The sequence below is a fragment of the Olea europaea genome, chromosome 10, assembly GCF_002742605.1.
Source record: "Olea europaea var. sylvestris chromosome 10, O_europaea_v1, whole genome shotgun sequence".
In the NCBI taxonomy this organism is placed as follows: Eukaryota; Viridiplantae; Streptophyta; class Magnoliopsida; order Lamiales; family Oleaceae; genus Olea; species Olea europaea.
In genome coordinates, this window is record NC_036246.1 from 38,473,071 (window position 1) to 38,486,659 (window position 13,589).

Here is a 13,589-nt window from a genome sequence, read left to right on the forward strand (position 1 = left end):
GGAAAAATGCATACGCTATCTGCCTATTTTTATTTTTTTTGGGGGGAATTAGAAAGGCTTCGAAGGGCTAAAAAAAATAAATCGAAGGGCTATAAAAAAAAAAAAAATAAATAAAAAATGGTTGAACTCCAATCCCCATCGTTCCGCCTCTAAAACATCGTGAGGGAGTTAAATCGCTGGGTATGTCACAGTAGGCAAGGGAACAAGAAATTGTTTGCACACTGTTGTCTACAAAGAGTCCATTTTCACATATCAGGAATCGAACTCTCACACTGCGACTGTTAGTAAGGCTGAGAATATCTCACTACTGTCCTTTGCACCATTAGGTTATTCCCCGAGAGACAAGGTTTCAAAGGGCTAATTATACGAATGGTTGCTAAATTTTGTCATATATTATTACTTAACAATTAAATTTAAAAATATATTTTAATGATCATTGAGCTTTGCGCGCTATGTGTTACTATTTCATAACTGAATTCAAAAATATATTCCAATAATTAATGAACAATGTACTGTGTTACCTATCTATCACTCGAAAGGAAAAATTCGTTAAGTTCAACAAACGGCGTCGACTTAAGTGATGGATTGATAACACGGTGTATAGTTTGGTGACCATTGAGATACGTTTTTTAATTCGATTATGAAGTAATAACACTTGACAAAGTTCAATGATGATTGACATACAGCTTTTAAATTTTGTTATTAAGTAGTAACAATTTCTTTTTTCTTCGAATCAACATTTATGAAAGAAGAAGCTAAAGAAAATGAAGGGGAAAAGGTTGAAATATCAAATCGACCTCAATTACATTAGCACTAATTCACACACACATTCTCTGTGATTTTATAGTGTTCCCATTGTTTTTCTTTCAATTTTTTATGCGAAGTTCGAGATACGATGAACTGATACCAGTTATTCTAAAAATCAAACGTACTTTTCATCGTGATGGAGACTATATATCGAATAAAAATAGAACTTTTTTCCTTCTTTAATTTCTTCTTTCACAGAGATAGATTTGAAGAAAAAGAAATTGTTACTACTTAATAATCAATCTTAAAAATATATTTCAATGGTTACAAAACTTCTTCAAGTATGACTACTTCATAACTGAACTCAAACATGTATCTCAATGATCACTGAATTATGTATCGTGCTACTCATCCATCACTTAAGTCAATGCCGTTTGTTAACGAACTTTTCCCTTTGAGTGATGGATGAGTAAGGTGGTGCACAGTTCAATGATTATTGATATACACTTTTAAATTCAATTATGAAGCAGCAACACTTGACGAAGTTTAATGACCACTGAGATACATTTTTAAGTTCAAATATTAAATAATAACATATGGCAAAGTTCAATAAACATTCATGTAGTTAACTCAATTTTGAATGTGAAAAAACTATCACGAGCAAACGAAGTGTCAGCTTTTCATACGAAGAGGGAAAAATGTGAGCAGCTGCCCCTATTTACATTCACAAAAATTATATATCTATTGTTTTTTATATCTCTATCCTTATTGACATTTTAGAATTTTAAAAAAAAATACTAAGGTAATTATATTATTAGTACAAATATTGTTAAGTACATCACAAATTTTAATATTTTTTGTATTTAATTAAATAACCTTAAAAGTAAAATTACATAATTGGAGTTATAATAAAGCTTTTGATAAAATAAATTATTGTTCCTCCACAAGCATAAACATATTTTTTTCTTTCCAATTTTTTTCCAGTGCCATGGCAGCCCAAAACTCGACGTTTTAAACATAGTTATCAATTGAAGACATGAACCTAAGTTCAATAACCAAAAACTCGACATGTTAAACTTAGTTACCAATAAAAGACATGGATCTAAATTTAATGACCATTGAAACAATTAACTCACCATGGAACGTAAAATGTGATACCGTTGGAGGCAAATTCAGTATAGAAGTGACCACATGCCTGACACTCGATGACAAGTCCTAATAACAGCTTTGATATCAGTTCTACGTCTAGTTCCGGTTCAGTACTTAATTCTACATAGGGATTCGATTTGTGGGCAAACTTCTTGTATGGGATTCATAATATCATGCAAGATTGAAGGCAGCAAACCGACAGCCAAAATTTGGGTGCAGAAGATGTTCCATGTTTTGTGGCATCAACGGCTGCAATTGATTTAAGCATGAATGCTTGTAGATTTTTTTCTCATAAGCAATGGAAGGAATCGAATTGAGCCAACCAGATCGAGTATAATACCATGGGAGCTGTTTTAAATTCTTGGATTTGCATTGAACTAAAAGCATGCTAAAGCATTTTTATTTATTTATTTATTTTTTGGGTTTGATTTGTGGCTTGAAGCTTTGAATACGGGCATTTAACATGTGAATAAAAATCTAGAATGGATGGAAAGGATGAAAAAAATGAGTAGTAATATTGGGATGATGAGTACACCACAATACTATTTTTTTTTCCCATTCTTAGTTTTATTGGATTAAGTGTATAATTATAAATTTGATGTGGTGTATTTATCGAATATATATTTTATTTTTGGTGTTATTATAATGTGGCGCAGTAAGTAAAATTTGTAATGGTAATATAATTACCCAAAATACTATTTTCATCCGGTCACATTTCAATATTATCCTTGTTAAATTCATCAATTTAAACACTAGACATCCACACTATTTTTATATGTCTATCACATCACAATTTATTCAAGCGTCTAGGAAGGCAGTTTCTTCAGACCTTTCTTGATTAGCCTCATCACCACCAGCAGCATTAGCAATTGCTTGTCGGATAACACCATAAAGGTCATATATGAAAGCCACAGCAAAGTGGAGACGAGTGAATTGGCAAGCCCAGCATCTATAAGCACTAGTGAGTGTTGGAAATATGGAAGTGATGAAAAATAGACAAAAGAAACATGGCAACAAGATGAAATGGAATCAGAAAATTGTCAAGAACAATTTTGAAGGCTCGAACGCTGGATCGCTGTTCTCAAGTGTTATTTGCTCATTCTCCTATGTTTTCAAGATGATTAAAAGGTATTTCGACAAATGGTTTGAAGGATTATAACAAGCCTTGTTGTGGAAAATAACAAAGCACAAGAAATTTTCCACAAAACTTTGAAGAACACGATAAGAAAATGAATATGAAATAAGAACAAGAATTTGATCTTTTGATTGTTGAATTGGAATGAATTTCAAGTGTAATTTTATTATTTTTTTCTTGGATCATGGCTCCTCTATATATAGACCACGACTAGAGATGTGAAATGGTACCAAAATACAAGTGAAAGGTCACTAAAATAAAAAATCAAACGTTCAAAAAACGGCCCTCAACGGTAAAAAAATATGTACTATGCGACCGCATGGTACAAATCCATGTGGTCACATGGTTTATGCAAGTCAACGCCAAAGGCCTCGGTATATGGTCATGCGATCGCATGATTGATCCTACTTGCCAGGGTTTGATTTTTAAGCCATCTTTTCATTTCATGCACTATGCTTTATTGATTTTGAATAACAAATCTCAACAGTGAGGGCGTAGTTGGTCTTGTGTGTGAACTTGTCCAGATTCATTGCAAAATTTGTTCTTCGAAAATATCAGAGTCAATAATATATTCATTAGGAACACAACCCAATGAAGAAATATACCCTAGAAATCATTGAGAAAAGGGTTAAAATATTTCTTTCTCAATTTTCCCAACATTTGAAGGATTACATTTTCAAACGCAATAAATTCAAAATTGGTGCAAAAGAGTGATCTTCCTAATCCCTTACATTGTTGCAAAATCAAAATGCAACAACAAACAAATAATTATGAAAATTCAGCAATTTAACATGATATATGGTTTAATTGTAAGAAGAAATGTTTCATTTTGAATTCAAAACAATGTAATAATTTATGCTTCGATTTACAGATGAAATTGAACAGAGATTCAACAGATTTAAGGGGAAAAATGAAAATCCCAACAATTTTCTTCAAAATAATAGCAGTGGACGAATTCAGAGTGATATATTTCTACTTAATTATATATATATGTTTATTGAAGTAAATTTATACAAGATTAAAAATATAATAAAAATTTCTTTTTAAGAGTGGATATATTTATAAATTCTACGAATGTAAATAGTAACTGATGTTCTCTTTGTTTGTGGAGAAGGGAGCAATTTGGGCAAAGAATAAATGTAATCAACGAGTACTCATTCATCTTTAGTATTGTCACTACTTACTAACTTATATTTAACAACTTATCTAATGTTTACTCATTTTTTCATATAATTACCTATCCACCACTCATCTACAATATATTAAGAGAGTGGATTGAGGATAAATTTTTGAATACCAATTTTACCCTTATATATAATATAGTGCTATTTAATATAATTTAACTTCATTTAATTTCCATTGAATTGTAATACTTATTGTTTTATATTGAAGTACTTAGAATTTTACATTAATCAAATTAAATTCAATTACTTAAATTACATTAATTAAATTAAGCGTACTACTTAAAATCAAAGTTCACATATATAGAAGTAATTTTATTATAATTATATAATCTAATATAATATATTAAATGTTGCATTAATATAATGGTAGGTTAATTACAATATAAAATAATTTATGTAGACGAGTTTCGATTTTAAGTGATTAAACTTAATTTAATTAATATAAAATTATGGGTACTCAATATGAAAATGAACTCTATACTTAAAAGAAGACCACATAAAATTAAATTGTAATTAATCTATCAATTAATATCACCTTTAATATATTATAATATTATTCCATATGTGCATGTATATATATTATATTATTTATTATTTATATACGCGAGCTTCATCTAAAATCAACGTTCATTTACTTATATAATTATATTATTATAATCACAATATATATAAAAATAAAATTTGGAGATAGATGAGAAACGTTCAATTTATCAATTTTCATTATATAACATTATCCACATTTTCATCCAAAGATTGTAAATTGTAAGTTTAATTAATATAACAGATAATATAACTATTTAAATACAAAAGACAGTAAATTGAAAAGAAAAAATTTGTTTAAATGTAATAAATAATTAGGAAGGAAAGAACCGAAGATGGAAGATATTATCCATCAATCTTAAAAAACATTACTAATTACTCATAATAATATTATGAGTTACTATTTCTATTTTTGTATCTACTCCGCTAAATACAAGCATCGCATATCAATTATACATTTTTCAGTAAAATCAAAATTTTGAGTATTGATAAAAATTATTATTATGTGTTCTAAAAAATAATTAATATAGTATTGAGTATTTTATTAATTATTGCATGTTCATTTTTGTATAAACATGAAAATTGATGGTAATTCGGTTACTTATTAGATATAAATATATAAAGAAAAGAAAAATATTTTTATCTCAATACATTTAAAATAAATTTTTTTGTTTATCCATTTGTATTAATCCTATTTAGGTAAGATACTTTTTTATTTTTATTTTTTAACGTGAACAAGTTTATATTATAGACAAACAAAGATTTTTTCTTTTTCAATCATTTATGTACATTTAGGAGGCGTTTGTTTCTCATTTTTGTAAAAATAAGAATAAAAAATATAACCATTATGGGCTCCACACAAGAGATAGAAATTCAAATTTGGTGGTTTGATGTGATGGATAACAATCATATTTTTCATTTTAATGGGGAAATAATTGGAAACAAATAGGGGCTTAATTTACTTATAAGTAAACTTTTAAAATTAGTCAAATGTACATCTCTTAATTCGATTATTCTTCGTGTTTGTCTGTACTACAAAGTTTATCAATGTCGCTAAAATGGTGGCATAAACAAATAAGTAAACACACGTAATCTCATAAACTTTTATTCACACACACAAACATATATCTGACAAGTTTAATTTTTTCCTTAACATTATTAATTATCTAACTTTATAAATATTATGCATATCATTCATTCTGTATATAAGACGTGCAATGCACGTATTTACTAATAGCATTCCAAATGGATAGAAAATGCATGTGGAAAACAGATACGTAGCAAAAATATTCTATTAAATCTTGACAACTTGGAATGGATCCCACAACGTTCAAATCCAAATTCACTTTTCAACCCATTTTCATGACATTTCTCTTCAACTGGAAGTTTTTGATGTTTGTAGGAATGTTTTCTCACAGTTGAACAGGCTTGATGGAAATATACGGTTGGAATTGAATGGCTTGAAGTTTAGCAGGTTTGATGAAAGTATACCAGTTGGAATTGCTGACTTGAAGGGTCTTTATGTTCATACGATGAGCAAAATAACTCTATAGATGGGACAATTTTTTTGGAGTTTGGGAATATTGAATGGCTTGAAGTTCTGAATTTGTACAATCTCAAGCGCAGTGGTGAAATCCCAATAGAGAAGCAATTATCGATTTCTTCTCGAACTATGAGTTCAATAACCATATCCTTCTTATTGTGTTCATATCAATGTTTTTTAATTGTTAAAACCTCTCCACATTTGCATAAACAACTACCTTAATATTTGAAGGAATTTCGTTTTTTTACAATTTCTATTGCACTATATCTTGTACCAGAGCTATCAAAAGTTGAATCCCCAATCTTGGTAGCTACAATAGTGCATCTCTAACTCGAGATTACCAATTCCTAAGTTCAGGCCTAAATATAATGGCCTCAATCCACTCATAGGACTGATTAACGAATATAAGATCCCAATTTGAAACTACTTGGCCTCTAACTTTTCATTCGAGACATCATGATATTCGGCTTCTACTATTAGTGCACGAATAGCTCTGGGATCCGTCTATTTAAATGTTGAAAGTTAATTTTGTTCAAAAGAAATCGTTCTCCTGTCCACATTGGGCATGATAATACTGTTCATTTGTTGATGTGACAGGAGAACCTTAAATAATGCGACTCCAAAATGGACAAAATAAGACTTTTTACTATCAACTGGAGAACAAAAGTGCTTGTTCAAAAGCTTAAATGATAAAATAAAACAAGCAGAAACCGAGGAAAAAAAGGGAACAAAGCATTCCACAAATTTGGTTTTCTATGATATCCAAAAGATAACGTTTAAAGAAACATAAAATTCATGTCATTCACACGAGAAAATATTTATCTCACTTACACTCAGATTAACCTTTTGTACAGTCGAGTCCAATTACTAAATTGTCATGACTCTCACTACAACCAATGCATTCTAGAATGTTTTGCATCTACTCTATAAATAGAGCATGTAGAGGGAAAAAGAAAAATAGATTTGGAAAATTGTTAGCTTGCACTAGAAATTCTATCGTCCATCTTCAAAACATTCTATAGAACCATCTTTTGCGCTCCTGTTTAGCCTCATATTTTAAAATTTATTTTCAATCACACATTTTAAGGGATCCAAAATTTGCATTAACTTTTTAATCACTCGTTTTATCAACTTTATTAAAATTTACTAAAAATATAATTTTTTGCAAAATTTAGTAGGGGCATATCTTGGTGGAAAGTTGACTATATTATCCCAAGACTTGTCATCAAGAATCATTTAAAATATGATCGTCATTTTTGTCTTTTGATTAATCCCTATTTGTTCCTTCGTGTGTCCAACATATAAAGAATCATCAGGTGGCTCTATCATCACGCCATTATAAGTACTGAATTGTTTCTTGTTTTGAACTCTCTCTGGGCCGGTTTGACTTATTGTAGGGGGGAAAAAATGAATAGTGAATTTTAAAAGGATGTGTGGTTAAAAGTAATAAAAAAAATTGTTTTAAACGTATAGAATATTGATTGGGTGATTGTGCGATTAAAAATAATCTTATAATAATATAAAATAAATTAAAGCGTTTCAAACAAGCACTAAAATTAAATCAGTAAATTATAGATGATGCTTGTAATGAAACTATTTTGCAGTCGCAGGTTTGGTCACGAAACTTCCAATTGGACCCACCCACTCCCTTTTAATTTGTCGGTTGAGCCAATTCAACTTCAAGTTACTCTGTTATAAAACTCTCAATCCTACGTAAATAGTAAAATTTGACTGTAGTCCGACATGTTATAAATTTTCAAGAAAAATGTCGTTTAATTAAGTCGATGATTTGGCAACAGGCGGTTGAATTGAAAATTTTGCAGCCGAGACATCGCACATTTGCCTGGAATAGTAAGACATTCAAACGTGCTACAAAACCCGGGATTAAATTCTTGGTTTGGATCGCCACCTCGGCCCTCGATCTTGCAGCACATGGAGTCCGCAATTTCAAATCAGGGGTCGAGGTCACGCCACTTTTGCCCCTGGCTCCAAACCTGGGATTTAATCCCCAGATGAGGAGCATTATTCAATTCTCTTTGTCGTGGTTAAAATTGAAAGTAAACTGAAATATCACTAAAAGTTCATTAAGAAAAAAATGAAATTAACCCCCATCTTTGAGGATCTACTTGCCTGCCTATTGTTATTTGGAAAGAAATTCAAGAGTGAGTTTGTCTCATTTGATAAATAGTCACTCTCACAAAGTATTAATTGGTCATATAAACCCATCGAGATTTCAAAAGGAATACAACCAGTTCCAATTCAAATAGTTTGAGAATAGTCGTACAAACTCAGCATTTCATTGGATATTCAGTCTAGAAGTTCGCTGAACCCTTAATCCTATTGATGTTCATTTTTGTTAAATGTTTTTTGACTTTGATATCATAAATCCTTAGGATTAATAGATAAAGTGGTAAAATCAAGCTCCAAAATCATACTGAATATAAGAAAAATCAACTTAACATCTCTTGAAAAAAATGCTACCACTTTTGAAGTCGATTACCAATAAATGATTCCCAGTGCAACAAAACAAAACAATATATAAATAATAATTCAAGTTCTGATCCTCAGAAAACAAGCTAATAATCTCAGGAATGGATACCTAATTTATCTGTCAAAAAGAGAACAGCAACACTAGCAGTTGTATTCGTCTATTTGGCAGAGCCACTGGGTACTCCACTCGAGCTTGCAGCCGATGGGTTCATCTCATCCCAAGCTTCGATCCAGGTCACCATTGCATCGGCAAGCTTGTTGAAGTAATCGTCAACCTTGCCAAGTTTTGCCTTGACTTGTTTGGAGAGTTCAAGGTAACATTTTTGAACGGTGTTGGCATCCTTGGAAAGAGTTGCAGATTGGAAAAATGGAATCAGTTCTTCTTGCCAGTAGATACCTTTGTATTCCTTCTTAAGATTCACAAATGGATTGCTGGCTTTGCTGTGCCAAATGTATGGCAGGCCTGTCTTGATTCCTAATCCCAAGTGGTCACAGATCACCTATGGAGAAAAAAAAACAGTTAACACACGAATAGAGCAGGAGTTTCAGTGACCCTCGAGAAATTGTAAGATGAAAATAGAAATACCTTGGTGCACCAGCCAGCCCACATGTCGTCATAGCGCCCAATCGGCTGGCCATCACCCATGAGCCCAAAGTACATGGCTGGGCCAATTAGTTCCCGGTCGAAAGCAAGGTTCATGCCACACATTGGGAACAGGGTTCCCTTTGGAATAGTCATAACTGCATCAACAAACCTGAAATATAACACGACAAGTATGAATCAGTACCTAAAACCCAGATGAAACTGCCGAAAAATATGAAAACGAGGTGTGTACCTCGTGTTCCTCTCACGAGGCTTAACGAGCTGGGTTGGTGCATCGTAATCTGGGATGTTAAGCCAAAGTCCATGCGACACTGCTGTTGGTGCACCTTCACGAAGACTAAATGGGTATCCACGGACAAAATCTGCACCTTCTCTGTAGGGATCATAAAGGGTATTGAAGAAAAATGGCGTCGAAGGGGTCAGAAGGTTTTTAATGTGCTGCTCGAGAGCATTAATTTCCTTGCCGGTTGGATCTTTTGCAACCTGTGCATCGAAAGAGATTTCAAAGATCACAACTATAGAAATGGTCCCCAGCATCAAACAGCCAAAAGTTCCGGCATATCTCAGCAAAGTCTACCAGTACTATCCATTTAAGTGAGTACAGTGAATCTTAATCATATTCTTTAAACAATGTTCGAAACTTAAACCAAAATTGTTGTACTGCTTACAGTCAGGGAAATTAATCTTGATAATGCATGTCGGACGCAAATAATTTTTTTACAGGACAAAGTCCAGTTAAATTTGATGAAGGAGAAAAAAGGAAAGAAATCTTAAGGGAAATTTTGAAAGGATATGAAGAACCATTTTTGATAATCTGATTGCACTTTCCTTTTAAAGACAGTTTTGCGGAAACATACATATAAGAAGGAAGAATCTATGGCTGAGCTCTCGAGAAGAACTTTATGAAAATAGACATTAATGACCAAATCCTAAATTTGAGACAGAAAAAACAAAAACAATGCTACAAACTAGAAATCTCTTCTTTTGAAAAAAGAAAATAAAAATCCCATAAAATTGTAGAGATTTGAAAATCCGATCCCATTATCTCGACGAAAACAAAAATTTCACATTTTGAACTACATCAAACATAAATTTTCACAAAAAAGTGAAAAAAATAAAATAAAATCATAGGAGGTCCCACGTCATAATCCAATCTTTTACTCAAAAGTCGCCATAACACCACGAATCAAAATCGCATATTCGACCGGGGGGGGGATCGACAGATCAACGATTATAAAACATAACAATGCACAAGAAAAGGATGAAATTCGACAATATTCAAGGACTTGAAAACCCGGTCCCGTGATCTCAAAGTAAAAATTCACAGCAAATATTCAAAAATGTAACTTTGAACCAAAAAGCAAGAAATTTCTTTGGAAAATTAAAAACAGCTCATAATCCAATCTTTGACGCCAAAAGTTGTAGAACACCACGAGTCAAAAACAGATCTTCCAAAAAAAATTAAACATATCAACCACTATAAAACATAACAATGCACAACAAAAAGAACAACACATCCAGATCAAATCTTAAAAATAAAATAAAATAACTGGAAATTTTTTTAGAAAATGGAGTAGAATCTTACAAAGCAATCATCATCAATAGTGAAGATGTACTTCTTCTTGGAGACCATGTACCCAAAGCAACGGCAAGCAGAATCCTTGAAGGAAATGCAGGAGGCCTTGGGGCCCAGAATTTTGTTAATATCATTTCGGTTATAGAGTTCATAATCGAAACCCTCGGGAACTTTGATGGTTTTTGAGGGATCTCCGTCTTGTACAATGATCAGATGGTATGGCTGGAAAAATGGCCTCCACATTTCGAGGAAATCGAGGTTTCTGATGGTGGGGATTACTATGTCTAACTCATCTTTCAACGGCGGGGATGATTTTGAGATATCTGTCGTTGCCATTGCAGATTTTTCTTGCGGTTTCTGGGTTTTGGGCAAGATCTAGGAAGGCAGAGGAATTAGATCTGGGGAGGTCAAGGGGCGAATTTGTAGCTGAATTTTGAGGAGAGGGGAGGGAGTGATGAGTTGCGTTGAATGTGAAACTCTTGTGTAAAGAAGGCGCGGGGTGGCACCGGCGGCACGTGAGACAACAGGTGGAGAGAGGGTTTTTTTCAAGAAGAAATGAAAATTTATCTTCCATTTTCAAGAGGAATTATTTCCTAGACAATGAAAAAAAAAAAAAAAAGAAAGTCCGATTAAGGATTTATTTAATCCCTTTTTTTTATAAAATTAAATTTAATAATAGTAATTTTTTCAAAAAATATATGATTAATAAGAAGAAATTATTTTATTTAAAAAATATGTGATTAAAAATAAATTTGAAGAAAATAAATTTTTAAAGAATGTGATTCAATTGGTGCTAATTCGACTTAAAATGTAGTAATGTGGAGGTGCAAACACAAAATAGAATATGTGCATGTTCGGTAGTAATTTTGAAAATTGATTTTTTGACCGTTAAGAGAAAAGTGTGAGCTATTTATGAGAGAAGAAGTCAAAAATTATAATTGAAATAGTGAAATAACAATCAGAAAATAATTTTTTGATATGAAAAATCGCTCTCAAACAAGGCCTAAGTAAAATTTGTGCAAAAAAATTACTTTTTTTTAACCACCAAAGTCGACCCTAGAACTGTAGTAAATATTAATAGTCTTTTCTTTGCGGTTGAATTTTGGACCTCCATATCCAGTTAAATGTTGGGTTTTAGTATAAAATTGCAAGTTATTCCATTATTAATAAAATCTATACTTCTAGTAGGATTTCCCACTTAATTTAACTTTTTAACATTTAAATAAAGAATAAGAGATCATTAATTTTTGGTATAAAAGCAATGTAGCCAAAATCGGACCTGAGTGAATTGGTTGGTTTTGAACCAAAAAAAATCGAAAATCGAATCAATTACGTAAAAAAATCGTAAAATTTAGAAACTATTAAAAAAAGACAACAATCTACTAGTAGCTCAAAATTTTAGTTTTTTATTTGCTTATTTTCTTATTATTGGCTCGAACTCGATTGACTCTAATTCAAACCTTCACATTTGACCTTTTTATTTATATGTTGATATTTAGAATCGCTACTAATTGACGTTCATCCTACATGATTGAATAGAAAAAAGGATTATTCATCCCTAATTTTAAGACATGGAGTCAACTATCATCTAAATTAGAGCCCGTTTGTTACATATTAATGTAAAAATGAGAATGAAAAATATAATCATTATGGATCTCATATAAGAGATAAAAATTTAAATTTGATAATTTGATATGATAAATAATGATCATATTTTTTATTTTAATGAAGAAAAAAAGGAAATAAACGAGGGCTTAATGGTTCGATCGAAGAAAAAGAAAGAAAGAAAGGAAAGTCCGACAAAAATAATGTGTCAGAGATTTCTATTAATTTCCGAAAAGTAAAAAGGAACTTTTTGAAATAAACAGAAGAAGGAAAAAAAACGTCGGTGGCACGTGGGAACCAACATTAGAGACACAAAAGTAGCGAATAGAAGGAAGGGAAGACGTGTCGGAACGTTGTCTCTAGACAGGTGGCATAATATGGTAATATTCGGGCGACTATTTCAAAGTCCGATGTTTGGACCTTTTTGTTGTCTAATTCTTATTGGCTCCGCACTACTTTCCAACGCTAATTTTCTATTTTATTCTATGCTACGCTACTACAAAATTTGACACATTGATTGAAACAATACACTCACATGGAAGGTCGACATTATTTTATTCGCGCTGAACCCACACTTCGACTGTGAGTATAATGTCATTTTTTTTGTCAAACATTACGTTCGTTTGACATTTCTCATTTTACTCCAGCATTGAGTAATGTTATAGCCCTGTTGAGCCAATAACAACACTCATGATGATTTCCCACAAAATGATTGAGGACTAACTATGCTATTAAAATGTGAAAGGTTAATTGAGGACTAACTGTGCTGTTAAAATGTGAAGGGTTAATTTGCTTTTTGAAAATTCAAATGTATAATTTTATAGCTTTGGTCCTTCGACTATTTTCTATTAGTGTGTGTTTGATTATATTTATTTTTCATGAAAAATATTAGTTTTTTCACCCAAATTCTACTTTGAGTGTTTCATTTCTATTATTTTCCGTTAAAAATATTTTTCAAATTTTGAAAATATATCTAATTTTCCTTTTTTTAAGGAAAATAGTTTTTTTTTTTTTTG

General features: G+C 31.5%; 1 protein-coding gene across 1 annotated transcript; it reads right to left on the reverse strand.

Annotated features, from left to right (window-relative positions):
• Window positions 1-8,746: 8,746 nt before the first annotated feature.
• On the reverse strand, window positions 8,747-11,505 carry LOC111402156 (UDP-arabinopyranose mutase 3-like). Its single transcript, XM_023030269.1, has 4 exons — window positions 10,978-11,505; window positions 9,625-9,875; window positions 9,375-9,543; window positions 8,747-9,288 (listed from the first exon to the last, which is right to left on the reverse strand). The coding sequence occupies exons 1-4, from the start codon at window positions 11,302-11,304 to the stop codon at window positions 8,947-8,949; spliced, it is 1,089 nt and encodes a 362-aa protein (XP_022886037.1). The 5' UTR covers window positions 11,305-11,505; the 3' UTR covers window positions 8,747-8,946.
• Window positions 11,506-13,589: the final 2,084 nt, after the last annotated feature.

Bases quoted from the DNA above. Each gene is read 5' to 3' on its own strand.
- LOC111402156 (XM_023030269.1), bottom strand. From the start codon at position 11,304: ATGGCAACGACAGATATCTCAAAATCATCCCCGCCGTTGAAAGATGAG. The intron at 9,876-10,977 runs GTAAGATTCTAC...TTCGATGCACAG, and splicing joins CTATTGATGATGATTGCTTT to GTTGCAAAAGATCCAACCGG. The intron at 9,289-9,374 runs GTATTTCTATTT...TTTTCTCCATAG, and splicing joins GGGCTGGCTGGTGCACCAAG to GTGATCTGTGACCACTTGGG.